General features: G+C 37.0%; 1 protein-coding gene and 1 pseudogene across 3 annotated transcripts in view; one reads left to right on the top strand and one right to left on the bottom strand.

The window, feature by feature from the left end:
* CALCR (calcitonin receptor) overlaps positions 1 to 26,135 on the bottom strand; it is a 137,769-nt gene that overhangs the window by 16,945 nt on the left and 94,689 nt on the right. For both annotated transcript variants that reach the window (XM_082398431.1, XM_082398432.1), the window contains 3 exons: positions 21,939 to 22,030; positions 14,512 to 14,638; positions 3,754 to 3,907 (listed from right to left, as the gene is read on the bottom strand). In XM_082398431.1, the coding sequence (XP_082254557.1) occupies positions 3,754 to 3,907; positions 14,512 to 14,638; positions 21,939 to 22,030 (373 nt within the window). The remainder of the gene's footprint in view (positions 1 to 3,753; positions 3,908 to 14,511; positions 14,639 to 21,938; positions 22,031 to 26,135) is intronic.
* On the top strand, positions 497 to 3,655 carry LOC309631756 (ragulator complex protein LAMTOR3 pseudogene; annotated as a pseudogene). The gene has a single exon. The product of its transcript is annotated as a ragulator complex protein LAMTOR3 pseudogene (transcript).

The following is a 26,135-nucleotide window of genomic DNA, read 5'->3' as shown; positions in this document are numbered from 1 at the left end:
TTCTTTTAAATGGACGATTCTGTGCTTACCTTACTGAATGTGATGTTCCTTAGGATTCTACTTGAATCATTCTGATAAAGTTTTAAGTATTCTCTGATTAAGGTATCCCATAAATATTTTACTTATTTTCATTACCTTCTTTTTGATACAACAGCTTGTTCTTTTTTCCTTTGAATTGTAACACACATGAACATGTGTGTTAAGCAGATGTCTTCAAAGAGCTGACTACGATGATGCTACAAGTTTTATAACGAATTCACAATGCATCAGTATGGAAAGAGCAGTATAAACTGCTCCTTCCAGGGTGCTCTCATCTCTGCTGAATGTCACAAGCAAGAATAAATTTGCAGCCTTTTTCTTCCATGAGAAATTTTCTGAATGTGACAGATGTTTTTAAATAGTCAAAATTGGTATAAGTATGCCATACATTTTACTTCAAAGCAAATAAGTAAACTAGATCAGACAGAAATGGTGTCTGTGGGGGGGGGCAGGGGGGGGATGTTATTTTCAGGTTTTCAGTTTGAAGGCATCTGACCAGTGCCAATCATTATTATTGTGATAATCAGAATTGCTATTGGGGGGAATTAAATTGTAGCTAGTTGATTCCTGGCATGACCAGTTTCAGAAGACTAGAAATCACTGAGAGGGTATGTATGAAGCTGAGAAGGGCAGGGAAAGGAAAGAGGAGCTTCTTGTGGAAGGCTGGGACTAAAAGAAAAAACAACAAAAAAACAAGTTTGTATGCTGGCCTGTTTTGAGGACAGGGAAAAACAGGAGGACCTAGCACCTGATGTGGGATGGGCAGGATAGTCACAAGCTTGATTTCTAACCTTACTGGATGGTTAAAAAATCCAGGATGCTGGGCTGTTGCCAGGGTACAGCCCTTTTAGTAGCCCCGCTGCATTCTGGCTCCTGACTTCCATGAGATACTCTAGAGTGTGAGAATTTCTCTTTCTAATTAAATTAGAATATCTTATTATCTGTTACAACCAAAGAGCTGTAGCATCATCAGTTCAACTTTGAGGCAACCCAAATATCTGCCCTATTGACCCACCATTAAAGGATTAATCCCACTGGGTTTGGGTAATGTATTGATACTTGGTTAAAATCCATGTGTTCCTATGAGGGAGGGTTGACCAGTAAATGAATATTGCATAGGGCCATCCCTGGAGTAAAACGTGGAGAAGACTTTGGGCTGCTTACATGACTTCCCTGAGGCATTTCTATACAGTTGGTAACAATATCTGTTGGGCAGGGGTTCAACTACAAAGTGTGATGTTTTCAGAAAGCCTTCGGATTACCCTCCCTCCTCATGAAATCTTGCCTCCCTTATGGATATTTTTAGGGGCTCCCCCAAATGCTGCATTAAAAGTCAGGCGTAGCTGAAGGCAATCCACAGCTTCTGCTCCAAGAGTCATAGTCACCCTGTCAGTGGAGAGTAAGGGCAGCCCTTGGCTCTACAGACAGTGTGGAATGGCCCTCGGGACCCTCCTCCACTATGGAAGTTTCACTGAATGTGTTTTTGTCCCAGAGCTTTTTCCCTCTCACTGCCTTACTATCTGTCTGCTTCCCTTCCACCAGTGGAGCTGTTCTTTTAGCAGCCCTCGGGGAAAGGGAACAATTCTAGAGAGTCCCCAAGGACCTCAGCCCCCTACCTTAGTCAATTTGTACAGAAGTAGCCACACCTCACAAATCATGTGACAGCGGCTTTTAGAGGAAGCTGTCTCAGAAGCTGTCCTCTGAAGTGACAGCTCAGAGAAGCAGGCAGCCCAGAAACCCAGGCGTGGAGATTGATCCTGCCAGAGAAAGGGGTTCATGATGGCGGATGACCTACAACGATTCCTGTATAAAAAACTACCACGTGTTGAGGGGCTCCATGCTATTGTATCGGATAGAGATGGAGTGCCTTTCATTAAAGGGGCCAATGATAATGCTCCAGAGCATGCTTTGAGACCTGGTTTCTTGTCTACTTTTGCCCTTGCAACAGACCAAGGGAGCAAACTTGGATTTTCAAAAAATAAAAGTATCACCTGTCACTATAACACCTACCAGGTGGTTCAATTCAATCGTTTACCTTTGGTGGTGAGTTTCATAGCCAGCAGCAATGATAATACAGGACTAATCGTCAGCCTAGAAAAGGAACTTGCTCCATTATTTGAAGAACTGAGACAAGTTGTGGAAGTTTCTTAATCTGGCAGTGGTTTCTATGTATACCTTATCTTCATTATATCAGACACAGTGTCAATCCAGCAATCTTTAGACCACAGCAACACTTGTATCCATGTACTCAAGAAAGGGCCCCTTTTTCCACCTTACACTAGAGAAAGAGCCTATAGATAGAATTTATGGACAGATTGATTGTTATCTTTTCTTGTGTAGGGCCTTTTCTTATTTGTGAGATCTGGGGATTCCACAGAAATGGTTCAATCTATCACAGCTCCTATGGAGTTAGTCCAGTCACCAAATATGCATGAGATTCTATTCGGTGGCTCAGAATCAAAATGATACTTTGATCCACTTGAGCCATGAAGTGCTCTCTACTGTACAATATGCCAGGCCTGCAGAATGAAGCAGACTCTTTTTATTGTGAATGGTGAGAACATATTTTTCTTCATATTATTTTCTTTGCATTGAGTGTGAGGAAGATAAAATGGCTTAGTAAAAGTAATAATCAGTACAATCACTAACTTTCCTTTGTATATATTACTTTGCAGTATAGGTGAGTATTACTAACTGATTTGATTCTTCTCAGAGGGTGCTCCTGTTTACTGGAAATGAAAATGATAGCTAATCAGTTTTTCTTCTACTCTGCTCTCTATAACTAATCAGTGTTTTTTAATGTTTGTGTATTCTTTATAAAATTTAGATGTGATTCATTATTGAATTGTTTCCAATACTGGTATGTATGTAAACATGGTAGTATAGCCCTTTTTTTCATACTTGAGTATAAATAAAATAGTATTTTTAAAAGTACAGTTTGAGCACTACATAGGTTTTTTTCCCCCAGACTGTTTTTTAAACGTTTAAAGACTACAATTAACTTAATTCCCTCTTTCAACCACATGAATAAGCGACTGTTTCTCGTCTGGTTTGGAGACTACTTCACCTAACATCAACTGTCAATTGGAAAATAAAGCTCATCTATGAGCCTTAAAAAAGAAGAAGAAGAAGTAGCCACACCTCAAACAGTCCCACCATAAGCTTTTCAAAGCCATTGCCATGCACTGTGATGTCAGGTAGGTTCTACTTGGAGGCCCATGTGGTTATGTCTATTGCTTAGCTGGACTCCACGTCCTGAACCTTCACTAGAGGAGTCCTGCCGATGGATTGACAGGAAGGAACACTCTTGAGGAAGGGAAGTGGGTCCAGGGTAGGGGAGTACAGAATTCAAAATGTGAAATTCTCCTTTGCTCTACAAACAGGTGATAAATAAAACTGAAGGGGGTCTAATCAGATCTCTCCATCAGCGCATGTTTTCAGTGCATCTGTTAGCTGGGTTTGCTTCCTGAAGACATGCTCATAATCATACCCCTCCTTCACTGCACTCACCCTCCTGCATACCAGAGTCCACGTGAACTTGCTAAAAAGCTTCTACCAAGTTCTCAGGAGACTGAACTCCTGCCAGCACCTGTGTCCCATCTCTCCTCAAAGGACCTCAGCCCCTGCCTGTTCTCTGACCAAGACTAGAAGAAGACTGTGAATATACAGACAGAGGTAAAGGTGGCTCAAGACTCAGCTGCAGAAAATACATACCCCAGCCCAGGACATAATACCACCACATGCGTTGTCCCTCAGCGAACACAGACACCACGATGAGTGTGTGAAGGTAGACCCCTTCACAGAGCATCCAGAAATAGTTGCACGACATCATGTACTGGTGAAAAAAGTGCAAAATCTTGCAGATCGGCTGTTGGAAAGAAATGGAGATACTCAGTGGAAGACATCTGTAACAATTTGGCCGAGAACAGAGGGTGAACGTGAGAATGAGCTAAAGTATCTGCATTCAGCCTGAAAGGCAGTTTCCCCAAGCATCTATCAACGTGTCACCCTCTAGATTCGGAAATCAGAGTAATAGTTCATAGGTTATTAGTATTACATGTAAAGAAACAGCCAACTAGGGCAATGGAAGCCTAGTCTCCCAAATGTTCTTTTCTCATTACATCCTGGTTACTTATATAGACTAGACAGGTTTATTTTTCCTGTAGTGTGTCTGAGACCCATAATTTTTGATAGCATCCAAGGATTCGTCACATAACTTTTAGGACCCCTTTTCTATGGCCAATGAGGAGAATAACACAGAAATTGTTAATGCTGTCCTGAAGTTCACTGATCTGTTAGTGATGTTTACTTAGCAGTAAAAGAGGAGAGAACCAGGTGGTAAATTTCTCATATATGAGCCAGGAGCTATGCTGAGCCCAACTGATGTGATTTTGCTTTCATAAGGGAGCCTTAGTTTCTAAGGGGTCCATGTGTTTGGGACACAAGAGATAAGGATGGCAACCTCGCTTGGTACTCAGTACTGATGTGGGATCCACATTTCTGGAGCAATCAAGATTAACTACATATTGTTGTCTGTACAGAAATGATTATTGCTTAAACTACATAACAGAACACCCTAAATAGTTTCCTAGTCACCTCTAGAGTAGGGCTTGTCATCTTGGCACTATCGATGTTTTGGACTGGATACTTTTTGTTGTGGGGCTGTCCTGTGTGTTGATGGGTGTTTAGCAATATTCCTGACCTCTATCCCCTACCCAGTTATAACAATCAAAAATGTTTCCAGACGTTACCAGAGGTCCCCTGGAGAGGAAAATGTTCCTGGTTGAGGAACACTACCCTAAGGTATTTAGCTGTGCTTGACTCCCTCTAAACAACAACAAAAATAGCAACAATGTAGCATGCAAGACTTTACATATTAGGGATGATTATTTGCATTATTATTTTATCAAATGCTCTGCTTTACATTTTGAATCTGACTGGATTTCAGGCCTTCTTTTTTACAAAGCAAATTAGCCATAAAGTGACTTTCAGCATTGCAGTAACCTTTTCAGGACCACTCATTTCTATTCAATGCATAGCAACAGTAATTCATTTACTGGGAATCTGATGCACTGAGTCCTTTCAGAACTCATTGAACGTAAGAAGCAGCCAGCTGCGTCCATGAGAAGGCAGATAGTGTATTTTCAGAGATAGAATCAACCTCTGATTCTGACCAAAGTGGAACAGTAGTGCAGATAATTCAAAACATCAGGTAATCTAAAAGTAATTTATATTGGTTTACAAAGGCACTGACTTTTTTTTTTTATCTGATTACCTTCCTAATTGGGATTATTTAATATTATTATTAGTTTGCATTTGCTAAGCAAATACTTGCTATGTGCACATGACAAACAAGGAAGTAAAATAAGAAATTCAGTTGATACTCTGGATTCATTTTAAAGACTACTCTTACTTGAAAACCCTATTCCTTCTGGATCAGGAGGTCCAGAGCAGAAGCTTTGGTGGCTGCCATTTGTAGAGGAAGGGATAAGAAGAGGGCAAAGATGATGGCCCAGGGAAAAGCTGGGGCTCTGTGTCATCCAAAGCAGCTTTGACTTCACATTTTATATGCCGCCAATCCTCATTATTCACTGTAGTTATGTTCTATATGGCTAGATACAGTAGCATACTAAGGAAAAAATTGTGAGATGTTTTGTTTTTTGGCTTTAAAAAAATTTGGCAAGGGAGAATTCAGAATAACAACCAATTATTTCTTAAAGGACATTCTGCTAGAGTTTGGTTAAACACATGTTATTCTTTAAGATCCTTTGATTTGTCAAAATGGTGGCTAAATTTCATGAATAAACTATGCTTATTCTTTTGTGTGTTCAATCCTGGACTAGGTCCTACAATTGCGAAGACAAAGTTCAGTGCTTGCAATTGAGAAAGTCATCTTCTGGAGGGGAGATGAATACAGAAATACATAAATGCAGCCATGCACAATGACTTCTAAAAAAGGTGATTTCTGTAATCAACATTAATACCATTAAAAATTCTTTTCTCAGGTACATAGCAAAGCCTGGCACCTAGATCATAGCAAATAAATGAATCAAACTAATGGCGTTTGTGTTATTAACATTACAAAATCCATTCAATTTGTGAGAAAATTAACAAGGAATGATTTAGTAGATTCTGCCAAAGTTGAACAAATTATTAAGCGTTGTCAAGCATTCTGCCCTTCCTCCAATTTTTGCATTATTTGGGGGCTGCTATACAGACTAATTTATAGTAAAAGAGGTAGCTAACTATAAATTTCTCGAATTTGCATGAACAATATTGTAGCAAAATGAAGAGTATGCTAGGAGGGTTACTGGGGGTTACCAGAAGCATGTTTGAAAACTTATGGTGAACAGTTAAAACCACATCCTCCGCTATACAAATATATTAATAACTAACTAAAAATATTGAAAAATTAGTTTGAAATGGTCTAAAGAGTACTAACTCCATAATACTTTGTACCGAATCAAAGGTGCCAAGTTTATTTCTGCTAAATCTTGTTTTAAAGCAGAAATAAACTTTGGTGTAGGTTCTGGTGATCTCCAGCACTGTGTCTACAGGTTGTTCTGCCTCTGTTTCAGTGGTGTGTGTATATCATTCCGCCTCGTGTGGGCATATACTTTTGGGGAATGGAGGTTGCAACTCCATTATCTTCCCTGAACTGCTTAGAACTGGAGCGGGAAATACTGTGGAGAGAAACTACTTTTGTTTGTCTATAAAAGTGAATGGATCAAATGAGACTGATATTTTATTAGGTCAGTAATTTTCCCAGCTCTCTTCTCTTCAAGTGTGAGAGTGATTTTGATACACAGAGAACTAGAAAGGACATACGGCTTACCTTTTTCCTCTCCATTCCTTCATACATCTTACAAGCTTGAAATGCCCTTTCATCTACTCCTTGAAATTAAACTCTAAAGGGTTTGGGCATGGCTTATTGAAAGGAGTTCTTGAAGGCAGTGACGTAATAATGAATCCCTCCAAAAATATCCAGTTCAAATATAAATAATGAAAAAGTTTATAGTAGTGCTTTTTCAAATTTTAGCATGCATCAGAATCACTGGGAGAGCTTGTTAAAACACAGATTTTGGGCCCCATTAGTAGAGATTCTGATTCAGAAGATCTAGCATGGGGTGGTAGATTCTGCATTTCTAAGTTAAGTACCGAGGGCTGCTGACGCTATTGGACGATGGGGCACACTTTGAATGGATTTAGGGTACAGAGGGAGTTTACTCAGTACCTGACTCCTGTTTTGGTTACTTGCTGGCCTTCCAGTACTAACTCTAACCATCAAAGAGCACAAGCTTCTTGTTCCAGTAGACTCACAATGCAATGAGAAACGTCCTGACTTTGATTCACATGTATACTAAAACTTCATGAGGAGGAATTACAGAACTTTTTGTCAAGATGCCAGTGCAGTTGATAAACCAAAGGGCAAAAGGCTCTTATTTCAACTTGAAAACTGTCAACTTGTACAGTCTTTACAGCTAGCTGAATGAAGGAGAAAAATCCCCCAGTCAGAGAGTCAGCATTAACTTTGTAGGAAACTACTGCAGTCCTTCTCTAGAGAAATTTAAAGATATAACGTTTTCAATTAAATGTGAGTCTGTCATGCAATCCTGGGCTGATTTCTGATAAAGCCTCAGAGAAAATAAGCTTGAATCTGTGCAACTGTAGTCACAATTGGGTGTGTTTAGAAAAAAACAAAAAAACACTGGAGAAAAAAGTCCCATTTGAGATAAATACACTGGAAAATGATCCAGAAATTGGCAAAGGAAATACTCCGGAAGTGTTCAGGAAACAAAGCCAGAGAAAACAGAAAACATGATGGGGAAAAAAAAAAAAAAAGCCTGTTAGAAATGTGGCAGGGGAATAAAAATTAACAGCTTGCTATACTCACGGGTCTTTGCCTACATGCTGTAATGAGGATATTATCACTCTTCACTGGGGATTTTCAAGCCATGACTGAATGAGTTTTATATGCTCAGGCTCAGGCCACAGCCCTTTTTGGTTATTTGTGATTTAAAAACCTCTGAGTATGTGCATTCTGCTTTCACACTTAGTCCTTTTAGATTTAAGCAGTATTTTACACATGCTCTGAGTTTCCACACCTCCCATGGTGTGTTAACACAGAAATGAAACTGAGTACCACAGTTAGAAAATGATGAGTGCTTAAGTCCATGACAATGGTAACAACTCTAGTATAAATAATAATAGCTAACATTTGAGAGTTCTGACTCTTAAATGGATTTATGGATCTTAGGTGTATTGGTTCATTTAATCCTCACAAGCAACTCTTTGAGAAAGGTACTATTATTATTGATATCTCTATCAAGAAAGTGAAGCACAGTGAAGTTAGGTAACTTGCTCAAGATTAATCTGTAAGTAAAAGAGCTGGGATCTGAGATCCTGTAGTTCAGCGAGAACAATGCTGTAGTATTTGGAGCAATCCACCCGAACACAGCTAATATCAAATTGATTATTGCTCCACAGCTTTCTAGCAATTAACCAACATACCCCAAGGGAGTGTACAAAACTTCTAGTAACTCAACTGAAAGTTTTTTGAGAATGAAAACAAATCTATAAGAAGTGCTGCATGACATTCATAACAGCCTTCTCAAAGCAAGGGAAACAAGCTGCAAATGTTGAGATGAAGACTCACTACCTAAACCATACCACAAGATACCATTTGTAGGTGACTAATTTCTCGTGCAGAGGTATAACCCAGATTGATCAGGTGAGAGAAACTGGAGATTGGGTTGATGTTTATAGCCATTTTAGGAATAAATTCTTCAAATCCATATGGAAATGTGGTTGATTATAAATAATAAATTTTAAAAGGAATAAAGAAATCCTCTATACTTTTCTGTACCATATGATCTTGGTTAAAAGCCCATTTATTGGCTTTGAAATGTAAGTAAAGTGAAATAGCATAAATGACCAGGATAAGATACCTCAATTCATTACCGTGTCTTGGCATTATTCTCTCTGCACTGTCCCTCAAATCCGTCATACTTTTTCATTCTCAATCTAATGTCTTTCATAGGCTACCAAAATGGATAATTCCAATACAGTGTTATCTGCCATTTGATCTCTCATCTCAAAAACTCTGCTATCGCTGTCACCTCCCTCACATTTACATGCTCTCCCTCCCCCCAGCCTCCTCTGGGCTAGGTGGGAGGAGTCCAGTTTCCACCAGTGGTTTCATCAGTTTCTAGTTGCTCACTTCTGAGCATCCATTCCAAGCTGATCTTCCTGTGACCAGGAGGTGACGTTCTGACCTAGCCTATTGGCTCAACTGTCCTGAACAAGGGAGACTTAGAAGAAATTCACTTTGTTTTTCAGAACTTGGGACTCATTTGACTTTACTTATATAAAAGGCTATAGAAAATGTGACCCAACTGTTTTGGCTTTTGAGGTATAAAATGCTCAGGTTCCCAGTAAAAACTAATCTCCCTGTATTGTCCCTTTCAGACTCAGATAAAAAGTTCAGAGAGACATTTCTGTCTAGAAAATGACTAGTATGCTGCCAGCTTCCTTTAGATGCAGCAAGAACAATGCTTTTAATTCTGCCTCCTAACTCTCTACATGAAGATCATCGAAGAAGCAGACAGAACAAGAAAATGAAATTTTAGATATTATGAAAATGAAATGTTCAAATGACACAAATGACAATGGGCAATTTTCACATCACTCAATAAACTGAGGATTTATTCAGCCCTTATTTATTCGATGAGTTATTTTGAGTTTAACTTTTAAAAAAAAAAAAAAGTTGTGTGAAGGAATAAGATTCTCACCCTTGGTTTTACAGGAGAGAATCTGCCCAACCAAAAAACTTCCAAGGGAAGACACTGACTACTTCGATGGGAAAGGGACCATAAACCCACTGGGATTCCCTGCTGAGGAGTGAGAACAGTTTTCATTTGCCCCCAACAAAATAAAACCTTACAGAAGTAGTGTGAAAGCACTGGGATAATGCAGCCTCCTTTTACAAGAAATAACTTTCTTTTTAATATATCCCCTTGGGCACTGGGAAGGAAAATATTTTTGCCTCTTAACTACTGATTCAGTGACCTGAGAATTGGGTCAAAATGAAAAAAAAACAACCCACAATTCTGTCTTTAGTTTGCTTAAGAAAGAGTCTTTAAAAATTATATACTTTTTTATATAGAAAATTATGTATTCATTTTTATAGAAAAGAGACATATGCTTGAATCACAGACAGATGAAGTGCTGATGGGTGTGCTTTTCTTTAGTTTATGACTTTGGTTATGTTTTTCATGTTAATTGCAATTTCAATAAATATTTGTAGACTGAAAATGTGTAATAACTTCCCTTTTTCAAAAATTTATTCTGCTAATTTTTTTTGTCTGTCTCTTCTTTCTTGGGTTTTTCTTTATTATCTACACTTTTCTTGGCTAGGGAGGACCTTAATCTAGTGTTTTCTGAAATGTCAGTTTTTCAAGAAAAATGCAGTATTTCATATAATTTATTTAGAGTAATTTAAAGTATCTGATTTTGCACAAGACTTAGGAATACATTGATGACATGACTCTCAATATTTGGATGTTATTTTCTCTGTCTTTTTAAAGGTGGGGAATTTTATTGCTGGGAAAGATGGGGCTTTTCTAGTTAAACCTGGTTAAACCTTTCCTAGTTCTTGTTTATCCCCTGTGTATTCAAATATATTACAACAGGAAAAATTCCTTTATTCTTAATGCCTGCATTTGTAGTTCCAACTGCAATTTACTTTAATAGTCTTTTGGATAGGAAAAGATCCTCAAGAAATTAGACTTCTATGATAGCATTTATGACAGAATATGCATTTTCAAGATAAGGTACAATACAAAGTTTAAGACCTATGTCTCACTTGGAAATAGTAAATAAGCAGTTTCAATGATGAAAAACATACAAGATATATCTACTTGAGAGTTCTTTCCTACCCTTTCTTGAACTAATTTTGCCTGCCTAGAGAGAGCAGTCTTGTGTTGTATGTGGGGGATTAGATAAGACATGTACCAAAATCTCACTGGAAAACAAAGACTATTCAAATAGAGAAAGTACTAACAACAAATGTCCTAGTTTTTTTCCTTTGGGCCAGTTGTATGCTTCACAATTTACAAACGTCAATTAATTTTTGTCGTTGTGGTCTTTGGTTTTTAGCCTATGCTATTTATATGTATTTGGTGAAAGGCACATGTTTCCAGATTTTGTCCTATGGAAGAAAACAGACATTTGGAAATGTGGAAGAGGGCGAAGTGTGCTCACACACTATGACATGCCCCGTTTCCCACTGTAAGTGGGCTGTGATTGGTGGCTTATTCTCATTTGAATCTCAGAGGAAAGGAGACTTCTCATTCAGGCACACAGAGCAAAATCAGACTTTTGCTCCTTTTTTTTCCACTAAAAAAGAGACATACACACACTTTGAAATAGGTAGATAAATGACTGAGTCTCACATATATAGTTGCAAGATGTAGGCAGCTGTTTCCATGGGGGGCTGGGCATATTCCTAGGGACTGTGAAGAGAATGTCATGAATAGATATTTGCCCCAAATGATATGAATTTAGTTCAGCCTGAAGACTAAAAATTTGAGCTTGAGGTGCTCAATAAACACTTGATTGATTGGATGAAGTTCTACCTTTCAAGAGTTTTATAGTTTTTTCCTAGGAAGTTTGCTCTTGCATAGCTAAAAAAAAAAAAACCCCAAGTCTGTTAGGTTAAAAATATATTGATAAGGAGAACCCGGTGTTAGTCATGCCATAAAGATAAACTTCTTTTCAGTTTTTCAAACTTACTCACTTTGAGAATGCCTAATGCGAGAGAGCCACCCTCCCTCCTCCATATCCAGAAGAAAGCTTCCTATTAATTTCTCTGACTCCCCTGTGCTCACATTCTCCCAGGGAATCAGCTGCTTTGTGGCTAAGCCAGGTCCCTAGATACCTGCTTACAGGCTTTATTAAAGGTTTCTAGGCAACAGGGGAGCTGGAAGGCAGAGCCGAGCTGGCTGCTTGGTGGCTAGGAGGCAGCCTGTGTGCTGTGACTGCCAGAATACCTAGGAATGTCTGTCCCTAAAGTACGCGATGAAAGTGAAAACATCCGCCAATGATAACTTACGAGTCTAAGAAAATGAATAGAGTAACAGATTGGTTGGGAAAGTCATGTGCAGAGATCTAGGGAGCTAGCCACAGGGCAAGGGTTAGCAGTAACCTTGTGAGCAATCGTTTGCAATATCACGCTCTTGGGAATTTTTAAAAGCTTTATGCTTCTTTGGGACTCTGGGACAACCCCTTGGAAGTAAGGGCAGTTTTTATTACTCTCATTTGATGGATAAAGTTAAATGGCTTCTACAGTTTAATAGTGAACTCAGAAAAGTCCTGAATGTATACTATTTCAGGAGGAGAACAGGTTTAGTATGATCTCATAATGGATGAAAAGCCCCAATTACCCTAACATCCAGAGGGTGGGCTGGAGGCATGACATGTGGGTGTGAGACCCCGCACAAGAGAGATGGGAGAGAGTCTATTCAAGAATTACAAGACCTCTGCTCCCAGGTTGGTGGGCTGATTATTCAATAACTAAAGTGCCATTTCCTGGCCTACTTTGTACAGCTAGTAACTTTCTCAGGGTTTTCATATTTAATGGGAAATAGGATGCCCCAAATTTGAGTTTTCTTTGCTGAGATATTCTTGGTTAATGGCTTCTACACCTGTTTTAATTTAAGTGGGAGTCAGCTTCCCTAATGAAATGGAGTGTGCTTGTCTAATTATGGAGAACCATTACTTTGAAATGGCTGAGCCAATATCTTTAAGAACAATCTTCCTAAGGAAAGAAATCAAGATAATCAAGAGCACCATGTGGTACAGAGGAGAGAGGACGGGCTTCTGCGTGGGACGGGTCTGGGTTTGAATCTATCTAACTATCCATGGTGTGTAGGACAACTATCTACGTCTAACTATCCACGGTGTACAGGACACGTGCCTTCACTGAGCCTCCATTTACTCAGTTAATAATGGGGAGATGGCAGGACAGGAATAAAGATGCAGATGCAGAGAATGGACTTGGGACATGGGGAGGGGGAAGGGTAAGCTGGGACGAAGTGAGAGAGTGGCATGGACATATATACACTACCAAATGTAAAATAGATAGCTAGTGGGAAGCAGCCTCATAGCACAGGGAGATCAGCTCAGTGCTTTGTGACCACCTAGAGGGGTGGGATAGGGAGGGTGGGAGGGAGACGCAAGAGGGAGGGGATATGGGGATATATGTATATGTATAGCTGATTCACTTTGTTATAAAGCAGAAACGAACACATCATTGTAAAGCAATTATACTCCAATAAAGATGTTAAAAAATATAATGGGGAGAATATCCACCCTTCACTGGGGTCTTGTGAGGATTAAGTGAAATGAGATTACTTTTATTAAAATCGGTTGACATGAAAGAAGAAAACTCATCAAGGTAAACCCATTCTGCACCTAAGACAGGACTCTGTCTCAATAACAGATGCCATGGTTTTAAAAGATGGATCACAATGCCTTTCTGGATGTATTCACACTGCAAAAATTATTAGCACTGTGGATCCATTAGAAGCCAAATTAAGCTGCTTTCCCATGCCATGCCACTGTCACGCAGGATGCACGCTCTGGGCAGATTTCACGCATTTTTGTCATTGGGTTGGCAGAGCTGTCAAATGCCAGTTTTGAAAGATGAGGCTATCTACAGATGCTTGCATAACACAGTTAAGCAGAGAAACAAAAATGAAAATATCCCTTGGCCATTCACTGTGTGCTGGATAACTTCTGTTTGTGCTTTCAAATGCACTCTCTACCCAGCTCCTGGGCCTGGAGAAATTGCTCTGCACGTCTCCTTCCGGGCTTCCTCGCCCTCTGGTTTCTGGTTGAGCTCAGTTAACGGGGGCCATTAGCAGAGACTGGGAGATGACAGTGCGTGAACTAGGGACATTTAAATCTTTTTTCTAAGTCATGCAAACATAGAACATGATAAAATTTATATGAATCACTAGAGTAAATACATAGCTACTTGCAGCTGAAGTGACTGGCCCAAGACCAGCTCGGCACCAGAATGCTGAGGGATTAATACCCATGCACACCTGTAACCCATTAGTGACACACTGGGGCCACTGCAAAGCACTGCTTTAGTACACCTAGTATATGTGCTCAGTGAACTTCCTATAGATGTTAATAAATTATTGATTAGTCATGAAAACTCATTATTTATGGTATGATTCTTATTGGGCTATAACTTTATTATTCCCAGCCTTTTACTATAGCATATAACCATTACTTCCAATAATTACACAGAAATGATGTGCCTTGTTAAATGCAAAACTCCACTGTAAAAGTAAATATTATATATGTAAACAGCTGCTTAAGTAAGACAATGACACCATGTTCACTACTTATACTTACTATATCCTTAAAAATAAAATTAAAAACAAATCATGTAGTGCTTACCGGATCCCTTTTCACGAGCTCTCCGTTGGGCACAACTTCAACCAGGTGGATGATGATAATGATAGAATTCAGAACGTAAGTCAGAAACATGTTCTTGTGCAGAGTCACCCTTTGGCACTTAAGGCTCCTGGAAGGAAAAAGTAACAGAAAGCATTAACCAGTGCCAAAATGTTGACGTACCTGGAAAAAAACCCCACTTTGTAAATATTTTTTAATATTTTCTTTAGCAACAGAGGAAAGAACATATAGAAGTAAGTGAAGCTGGTTTCATCTTTAAGACTCATTACTACCTTTCTGCCTGATTTTTACAGACAGTTTTCCGGTAGCTCAGAGTTTTCAGTCCTCAGGGTGACTTCCTACAGTAACTAAAAGAGTGAGTGATAAAAATCACTCTTAATTATAACAAATGTCATAAAATTAATTAAGAGAAGGACTTTTACAAGAGAAACCATTAGGGTTTGGAGTTGTGCTTCAGATGAAACATCGACTCTCCACTGATGTAACCCGGCAGAAATTGAGTGGCAAATGGGATAACAGAGCCTGAAGTCAGAAAAAAGCCTGCCTGACAGCCTGATTGAATCCATGTCCTTGGCCCATCACATACACAGATTTTATTACGTCTCCTGTCATCCTTTTCCTTCACCATTTCTTTTAATACCTTCTCATTTCTTGTATTCCAACTGGAAATCAACCCTATGGCTCCTTCTTTCCATGTCCTCCTGATGGTGGAGCTCAGACACAGGCAGAGAATTCTAACTAGTCTCAAATCTGATCTCGTACTGAGGCACAGTGTGTTTTGGACCTGGGACCTATCCAAGTGCACTGCTCGTTGGAAGAGCCACGTCCCGCCTCTGGCGTACTAAACGGTTTGCTGCATTTTTCATTCCTTTCTCCTCCACTTCATAAATCTGTACTTGTGTACTTGTGTGAATGTTCGTCTAAATAAACATTAGTTTGAATATCCTATTTCACTTTTTGATGCAAATGTAGACAGCCTGCAGGATGGCTATAACAAAATTGGAGTGATTATCCTAGATGAATTAAAATCTCATGTTTACCATATTTGATCCAGTCAAAAAATGTTTAGCATAATGTGAGAAATTTAACGTTAACATTCAGTTAATGATGCCAATGAGTGATCATAGTAACTACTCCTAAAAAATCTTCATGGAATAAAGCTAGAATCCCAGGCATTTTGACAAGAAAATTCTGGGGAAAAATGAATCATGAAAATGCTTTCCTATATTTTCAAATCAAAGGAAAAATGAGTTGTCAATTATCTGTAGTAAAAAGTACCTTTAAGCAATAAGGGCAACTGTCAGAGCATATTTTGATTATTGTAGCTACCTTTTTCAACTCTTCAGGAAGCACAAGTATTAGTAAATAGTTAATACAGAATACTTTAAAATCCTCAACTTGTTGAGCAGGGGTAGAATGCAGGAGGCAGCCAATGGTAAAGATGGGGTTTAGAGGAGAACTTTCTCTCTCTCCCTCTCTCTCTCTTTCTCGCACACACACTACCATGTGCTACTTTATGTAGCAGCAGAAAATTTTGTTAAATAAACTGAACCTAGTTGGTTTTTTAACAGTACTATAAAAAGTAGGATGCAAATTTAAGGCTTTAAAAAGAAAAAATTATTTATGTGAAACATCATACCCATTTATACTGCATAAACTCTTCCCATAAAGTAACTGTTAAACCTCTGACCTGCCATTTTTCATATAGTCGTAATAGCATTTTATAATTCTTCTCACTGGGAGGCAAATATCTGTGTTCTCATTATTGGATTCAGCCTGGCTTAAACCAACGACAGTTGACATTATGCATAACTAAGGAGTATGGATGAATGTATCATTCAGCATTGTTATTCTCATGCCTGACTTTCTTTGGATTGGGTAGAGTTCAATAATCTGTCAATGGACGTTAGCTTACAGAACTGGTTAATGTTCAGTCTCCTGTGTAAACCAGAACTGCCCTAAATAAAATATACTTCCTCCACCTCCAGCTTACTCTTGGGTCCTTGTATCCTTGTTTTATTTTTCTTCTTAACACTTACTGCCTCCTGACATATCGTATATTTGTTTACTGCCTGTTATTTTCTCCTTTTCTCTTACTAGAATGGAAATGCTAAAGGAATTTGTTTTGTGTACCTAGGACAGCTTCTGACACACAGTAGGGCTTAATACTCTTTTTTGCATTAAAAATCTTTATATAATAGCAATTTTCTTTGAGCCGTGACCACTAAACAGTTTTTCCAGTATAGAGAATTACATTAAATGCTAGATGATCTCATATTTCATACTTTGTATCATACTGAACATTTGCCAGATTCTTAATATTGGACATTATCCTGTTGTTCAACATTACATAAAACATATATACAGTACTGTGTTATGTACACAATGAGAAAGTGATGGTTTAAAGCTGGATAAACTGTTAGGTTCCAAAGGAAGAATATGACTAATATATGAGTCTCTGTTTCTTGAAGATTTCAATATAATTTCTCCTTATTGAGTTTTAAAAATTTTACTACACTTACTTGATGACATTACACTCAGCTTTTGGAAGTGAGTTAAAGGTACTTTAAATTTATAAAATTCTTTCAATAATCCAACACATATTACTGTGTATCCAACTCTGATTCAAACCTTCTTGTAGATGCTAGGGATATATGGTTGAACAAAACAGACAGCTTCTGCCTTCAGGGACCTTATATATTACATAATTATTTACTATTATAATAAAAGAGGTATAGGATGCTGAAGAGGATGAACTGAACTTAAGAAATTATGTGTTTAATTGTTCGCAATACAAATATCCTGTTGCCTGAATGAACATGAGAGAAGCGGACATTTTCCTGTCAGACCTGAAATGTCTTTAGTAGAAATGGCATGAACCAGATGTTAGCTCTACTTTATTCCTCTTGATAAAAAAAACAAATCAAAACACAGGTATTTAGATGGACAGGACATTGCTTACTCTGAGTGACAGGGAACTATAAGTACTATAGATTCTCCAAGAGCGGGAGGATAAGACAATATAATTTACTCCTGTCTTGGCCCAATCAAGGTGTCATTCACATGTGAGGATGAGATAACGATTTACTTTCATAGGAATCTCAAGATGTCACACTTTAAAGTTAAAGCGAAATGTCATATTTATGATTTTAATTTACCTGGTGTAAATCTTTCACATTGAAAACTTTGTTTCAAGTTACTGGTATCCTATGCATGTATGTGTATGCTTGCAGGATACTGAAGTTGTATGAGAAGGTGCTTAATGTTTGCCTTGAGTCTTGCAGATTGTATAGATCAGTTTGATATCACAGGACAAGGCACAACTTTAAGTTTTCCTTTACGTAGGTATCATACCTTGTTCATGATGGACAAGAGAAGTGAGGGAAGGAGGGAATGTGAAATGGATTGCATTAAAACTCCTAGAAAAATTCAGAACAATGTGTTATACATCTTTCCTATCTGACAAGGGACTTTATATCTTTGGATTTAGCACAAAATCTTTACCCTTAAGGAGCTCCCTTTCAATCATAACTCTTGCTTCTTTTCCTATTACTACTGTTCTATGAGGGAACATGTGCCAAGAGGTGACCAATAGTTATCTTTGGTGTCCTGCCATGTCAAGGGTGGGCTGGGAGAAAGGAGGCTGTTTTTGCTGCCATTGATTTAATGGTTTCTCTGGAGGAACAGGAAGGCAGCCAGAGATGTATAATAGGATACTATACAAGATCGTTATCTATCCATCCTCTATAAAGATGTGAAATAGAATAATAGGGAATACTGAGTAATAGAGGAATCAATATTCCTTTTAGAGGTCCCAGTGGAAAACTTTTTTTTTTTTTTTGGCCAGTGTGGTCAATGTAATGTAATGTAGAAAATGTAATGCAATGAACACGCTTCTCTTTCAGCATATATCTCTGTTAACTTTCAGGCAAGAGTAATTGATATTCACAATATGTAATCAGCAAGTAGTACTTTGGTACCAAGTAGTCAAAATGGATGTTAATGAATGTTCTATTATTGGACCTTCCTTAAGAAAAAACAGTGAGATGTTTCAGTATTTAGAATTATTATGCAGAAATGTAAATTGATAAATTGTACATGGAACTGATAAGTGAATTTATTGCAAACTTGCTTAAAATGGCAGGAAACAAACACAAATGTCCACTTATGTGACTTTCTCAAGCCAGTCTTCTCTAAAGGTATTTTTATTTTAACCCTCTTATTGACATTTACTCTTGGCATCTAGTAGTGAGGAGTCTTAAGTAATTTGATGGTTCTATTCAATTCCTCTCCATGGTATTACTCCTATTTTTCCCAGTATAGGTCCTAAACCAAATATCCTAAAAAGGCTGTTTTCAACCTTTAATTGGTGGACCAGAAGTAACCTGTATGTCATCCTGAATATTATTTTAACTCTGCCACTTTGTACAGTTAAGATCTTCAGTATTGCCTTTTCTATGATTTAAATCACTGAAAAATTTTTCCTTTATCTTGAAGAGGGCCTAGAAGTTCAATTTTATTCTTTTAAAATAACGAAGACTTTATATACATTTCTACAATCATTTTCCAATAGCAACAGGGAGCATGATTCTTATTTGTTTCAGGTTACACAGTCCTGCCTTTTATCTTCTCCTGAATGCTCAGAATAAAATCACATTAAGATTAGTGGCATGCCTTAATGATCTCATTCTGAGTAATACTCCAGGATTTTTAGCAAAGTACTGGCAGTTCTACAGCCTCCCATATATTCAGTAACTCCTCTGTAGGCCTTCCTGGCCTGCTGGTTTGAGAAGGACACCTGCAGGGTTATTCCTTTTTATAGACCCTAGAAGGCACATGTTAGGATTTTAGAGTGAGGTTTCAATGGGATGATTATGAATGAGGCATTAGGTCTCAGAAGCAGAGCTGAGTGTAACTTCTCATTTTGGTTTCATGAACGTCTTATGAAATTGATTATTTGGATTTTGCAAAATAACTCAACCCTGGGCATGCAGAATTAAGCAAGGGAGTGATGATTATTGCTTGCTCAGGTTTCACACAGATGATGCCATTTAAGTACATAAATTATAAAACCTTCCCTTGTAATGTGCAGTAAATATCACAAGGGTGATGTTGAGTGTTTGAAAAAAACCTGGGAAAATATTTCTATTTAAAAGATAAAATGCAGTCATAGATCAGTTATTTTTATTTTCACAGTCACTTTGAATATTTCTGAAATCCAAATGTAAGAAAAAATGTGACGAATTAGAAACGTACTTTAAGAAAAACAGATGGCATTGATAGTTTTAGTTTGGGCAGATTTAAGGTAAGATTAAGAACAGGTATAAAAATCAGACATGACTGCTTCTGGATTTGAATATTTAGCATCTCAGCATGTGTGTTTTTTGTATCCGAGTCACCTCTTACTGTGTGCACCCTAGAGAACCAACTGTTTCAGTTTGTGTCTTCCCACTGTTAGATTCAGATTCTACCTCAATAAGACATGTTTTTCCTCCCAAGACGTAAGTTACTGTTTGGAAGGTTCTTGAAACAGAGAGACAGTAAGGGCAAAATCTGTGCTTCCTAGATAGTATGCCCCTGCTCCCAAGGATTTTACCAGATTAATTTTGTTTTGGGACTAACTGGAAGTGAGAAATATTTCACTTTGCCTATGTGCTACACTTTTAAACACCCATCTTTAGTGGCTTAATAGAGAAATTATTGAAAGAACATTCTTACTTTCTTTGCTGATTTGCCTCTCATACCTCATCACTTATTTAAGTGACTGGAGAAATAAAGAACTAAGATATCTCCCTTGACATTATTTTATCTTTAAAGTCCTGTGTACATTTATTAATTGCAGAGTTACAAATTTGGGGCTTTCTATTTAAATTTTCTTATGGTTATATTTTAAAAATTTAAAGAATAGACTTTTAGTGACAGACTTTTTAATAAAAGTTATGTGAGAGCCATGATGATGTATTTTTGCTCTGTGGTCAAGTGTAGTTGAAAAATGAATAGACATTCAAAGATTAATCATGCTATGTGTTTACTCTGCTGTATTCTGATCATTATAATTGAAAAAATTATTCTAATAATTAATCCTTCATGTCTTGTTGCTTTATCAGTCTTTCTCCTGTTAAACCAAATATGGAAGAAGCTCATTCTCTGCTTATTTATGTTATTTGCTATTCAGTTTAAAAATTGCTATTCAGTTAGATTGCTTAATCAACATAAATTGATGATGTTGACATAATACAATATGTAATTATGATGTAAGTTATAGACAAAGATTAAAAATAGGATCAAGGAAAAAAATAATTGTAGTTGTATTAAGCGTGTGGTAAGTGTGATTCTTCCCTTGGTTTGATTTTTTCTAGTATTATCATGGCAATATTTTAACAAAAGTCAAATTAAGATTGTTATTTTATATATGAATCACTATACATTTAATTACATATCACATTTTTAAGTGTGGAGAATTATTTGTAGTCTGTGCCTATGAACTTTTCTTAATCATTTGTATAACATCACTAAAAAAAGTATCAGTGGAAGGAAATAGCACTGTAGCGTGCCTCCTGCCTTTGATTTAAAGAAATGACACTAAATTTAGGACATGTTTTTAGGATCAAATATAACATATGTTACTATCTCATATACATTGTGGTCATTACTAAAACTATAGAATATTTTAAATTCTCCATTATTGTAAAACCAGTATCTATATCAACTTAATCATTTTGCAATAGGTAATGCAATCATTTTTATGGACACAGCCTCAGAATAGAAACCCTCATTGCAATTTTGTTTCTTACAGTTCTTAGAAGACACTTTCAGTTAACAATGGTAGGTGTGCAAGGGCAAAAAACTGACACTTGACAGCAGGCCATCTTCTTCTAGAGGTTCTCCTTGACTCTGGCTGAGTTAGTCAAGGCCAAAAGAAACTTCCTTTTCTGGCTGAACACGATCATGGCCTTACCAGCCCCACTTCTCTTCTGGCCCAATCCACTTACATACAGTACAGCTCATAATTAAGCAGGGTGTGTCTGAACTTGTGGCCATGGCCTCCATATTTTAGAGTGAGGGTAAAAGAAGGAGGATTATTTCCTCAACACTTCATGGAAGCTTAGCCATGGTAAGTGGAACTTAACCATGTTAATGCGGTGTATTTACGGGCTCACAGGATTATTTCATTTTGGGAAGGAGGCATATCGCCTTTGAAAATTATACGTATCCATCCTATTTTCCTCAAAGATAGGGTTAAACAGCATATTTTAATTAATTTCATTTTTCTTGCTACTTCATGACTCCCAGTGTTACATGTCTTGTAATCAGCAGACTTCCCCCTGCCCAACACTCTTGCAGAGTATACCATTTATTTTAGTACCTAAGAGAAGAAAATAAAAGGCAGATGCTATAGGTGTACTTACCTAACAAGCACGAAAATCGCCAGGGAAATCACCAGGGTGAACATCGACATAGAATGACCCACAATAGCCAAGTAGTACAGAATGTATGCATTCTGCAACAACAACAACAAAACCAGTTACAAAAGCAGATAGGTGAATAAATTATTATAGAAGAGGGAAAACAGTTTATTTTTATTTTTTATTTTTTTTCATCAGTGTACACATGTCAATCCCAATCGCCCAATTCATCACACCACCACCACCACCCCCCACCGCTTTCCCCCCTTGGTGTCCATACGTTTGTTCTCTACATCTGTGTCTCAATTCCTGCCCGAAAACAGTTTATTTTTAAATAGTGTAAATCAACAAATGTTTTGCTCCTTTAAAAAAATGACTAAAATGATAACAAATATTTCAGAGAATTAAATTATGTTGAATTATAAATTGGATTAATAGATTAACTTTTCTAAGAATGTCAGTTTTACTGGAATATGCATGACATGGTGGGAAGAATAGAAGATGGGATTCATCAGAGCATTCTTTACTCAGAGTATTATCATTAAGTGTTTGTGTGACACTCATAGGTCCAGTCACTTCAATTTTCCAGACTGCAGTAGTCCTCATCTATAAAAGCATGTGGTTGGAATAGATGATTTTTAAAGCAATTATATGTTGTAAGGAACATCATTTAATACAGGGACACAGAAATATTGGATGTGAAAGGACGAGAAAAGATGGCCCAGGTAAACACTAACCATAAGAGAACTGGTGTGATATCATACAAGTCCAGATGTTAAGTCAGGATGATACAGCAATGCTAAATGTCTATGCACCTAATAATATAAACTCAAACCACACAGAGCATAAAGCAAAAACTGACAGCTCCTAGTAATCAACAGAATGAACACAGGGAGGAAAAATCTAGCTATAGAAGATTTGAACAACATGCTCAACAAACTGTACTAATTCACATATAATAAGCATTGCACACAACATCTGCAGAATACCCATTCTTTTCAAATGCACAAAGAATATCCAAATTGACATACACTAGTCAGTAAAGCAAATGAATATATTTCAAATAATTAAAATCTTAAATAGCATCTTCACTGACCATAATACTCTAGAAATCATTAAAAAATATATAACTTAAAAAACACCCTCATATTGTTGAAATGCAAACAATATATTTCTAAATAAACATTGGATCAAAGAAGAACTCACAATGACATACCAAAACTTTTTGGATGTAGATGAAGCTGTACATAGAGGGAAGTTTAAAGACTAAAATGCATATATGAGAAAAGAAGATTGAAAATCAATGACCTAAATTTCCATCTAAAGAAAATTAAACTTAAAGAATGTAAAAGAAAGGAAATAGAAATGATAAAGATAACTTGAATATATATTGAGTGGATCAAAGACAAAACCTAGTTCTTAAAAAAAAAAATAATTTCAATACCCCTTAGTAAGACTGATCAAGAAAAAGAAGACCCAAGAGAAATGAAAATATATGTGCACACAAAAACTTGTACACAAAATGTTTATAGCACCATTCATAATAGTCAATAAGTGGAAATAACATAAATGTCCATCAACTGGTGTATGTGGTTTGTCCACAGAATGGAATACTATTCAGCCATAGAAAGGAATGAAGTACTTACACATGCTATAACATGGACGAACATTGAAAACATCAAGCTAAGTGAAAGAAGCCAGTCACAAAAAACCACATACTGTATAATCCTATTAATATGAAATGTCCAGAAAAGGCAAATCTCTTAGAGACAGAAAGTAGATTAATGGCTACCTAGAAATCCTTTTGTTACTATTTGCAGTTGATATAATACTACACGTATAAAATATAAAATTTATAAATTACTAAAATTAATAAGTGAATTTTACAAAAATTGTTGGATATAAAAATGAGAAGTTTTATTTTAATATATAAACAACAAATAATAAAATTTCAAATGTGGCATTTACAACTGCATTAAAAAAATCAAATGCTTGAGAATAAATCTGCAGAAGGATGTGTGTGACCTCTACACAGAAATCTATAAAACATTATTGAGTGATATTAAAGACTGAGATGGATAGAGGGATATATTCTATTCAATGTTTGGAAGAAATGATATTATAAAGATCTCAAAATTTTCAAACTGATCACAAGGTTTCTTTGCATGTAAAATTTGACAGACTGCTTCTAAAATTTGCACTGAAAATACAAAGAAAAAATATAGCCCAGACAATCTTGAAGAAGAACACAGTGGAAAGACCTACTCTATGGAGCATCATGATTTGTTATAAAGCCACTGGAATCCAGCAGTGTGATACTGGTGCAAGGAGAGACAAATAGACCTGTGCAACGCACTCCAGAAGCATGTAGTGACATGTATGGTCACTTGATATATAATAATGGTGATGCTACGGGGCAGTAGGGAAAGGATGGTCTTTTCAATAAATGTTGCTGGGTCAGTTGAATAGCGATATGGAAAAAAAATACAATGAATCCCTAACTCTAATTTTCAACAAACTACAATGTGTGTTCCAAATTGAAAAGCAATGGTACCTCTTAGGTATAATCTTTGACCAGCAGTAGACGTAGCTCAAGCATTTAAATCTAAGTTCTTTATTTATGTTATTCCACATTGTTATATTTTCCAGTGTTGCCTTTTATGTTTATGATGCCAATGGGAGAGACATTTAGGGGCAGGTGGACCTATGACACTCCTCTGACAATAGTGGATCGTTTCCTTCTCTATTTACTGATAGGTAGAACTCTCTAAGCACCTAACTTGTTTTCAGAGCTGGGCACCCTGTATTCTATTTTGGGAGAAAAAGAGACTGTAATATCCATTTGGCGGGTGAAAAAAACAGAGACTCAGAGAGGGCAATGGCTTGAAAGGAGGACAACATAATCTCTGGGCTTCTGGTGTTAAGTTCCCTTCCACAACAGGTTATTGGGTTGTGGGAGGAACTTAAGGTATTTTCAATAACTTATTGGGTCCTGGTATGAATGTGAATGCAGTGTAGATAAGCTGGATAATTTCTACGGAGTTCTTTGAATTCCTGGGAGAAACGCGCCATTTATGTACAAATCATTACCCTTGAACATTTTGATTCTTATCAATTTCCTTGTGAAGGGCCTGAGATTGAAGCACTAATTCTGCTTAAAAGGCTCACAAAACAGAGCCCTTTGTTTGGTTATGTGCATTATTGCTAGACAGAAACAGATATTGCCTTGTAGGCCTTAGAGTTTCAAAATGAACGTGTCAACTTGTCCTGAATTGTGGTTGCATCATTTCACTAGGCATTTACATGTTGTTCGCCAGTTTCATTGTTGATACTGCTCTGCTAACGGTGCTTTTTATCCTTGCAGGTAATGATAGTAAATCTGGAATAGTTGGTTTATACCTAGAACTGATAAAAACTTCAGTATAGCTTGTAGGTCCCTTCTTAGGAGGTATTTAGGAATCTTTGCAAGAAAACACCCAGCTCCTGTCTTTTTTCCCCAGGAATTCATTTTCTGGCTCTTTTTCTAACTTTACCACTAGACAAAAACAGGTGTGGCATTTTCTAACAGTTTTCCCTTTTAAATAGTTTACCATATTGAGTCCCCTTGCCATTTAAAGTACTGTTTTTAATTTGGATATATAGGCATGCCAGTATTTTATTTTTATCTCTGCATATTTTATTTGTAAGGAAATTTTATATAATTTAATTCATTTTCTTTCAGTTGCCTCCAGAATACTTTAAAAAAATATTTATGCTTCTGAAATAGACTGTCTAAATGTGTAAGGTTAAATCAACAGCTCATAATTTATTTGCCATTTTTGTATCATTCTTAAGACTGAGAAGTGTTTGTTGTTTTTTTTTTTTAAATAAATTCTAGGTTGATTTCTTTTTTTTTTTTTTTGCCTGTATATAGACGGAAGATTTGTGCATAGAATTTCAATCATTATGTTAGATGCCTAGAGGGGAGTATTTATTCTTAAAATACTTTATTTCCTTCTCAGATGTGGCCAGAGTGTGTGAAGAGGTCAAATGTGGCAGCACTGAGAATTGTTTATTTGGATCTGCACTCTTTCTAACAATTCAGTTAAAAGAGTTAAAATTTTTTTCTGTAAAATAATCAGCATTCATTCAGGAAATTCCTTACTCATTGACATGTCATTTCAATCAGACCTTATTAAATAAATAGCTCTAGGACGTAGG

This window comes from Balaenoptera borealis (assembly GCF_965194805.1).
Source record: "Balaenoptera borealis genome assembly, chromosome: 7".
Classification (NCBI taxonomy): Eukaryota; Metazoa; Chordata; class Mammalia; order Artiodactyla; family Balaenopteridae; genus Balaenoptera; species Balaenoptera borealis.
Note: the sequence above shows the minus strand (reverse complement) of the source record. Positions and strands in the feature narration are given on the sequence as shown.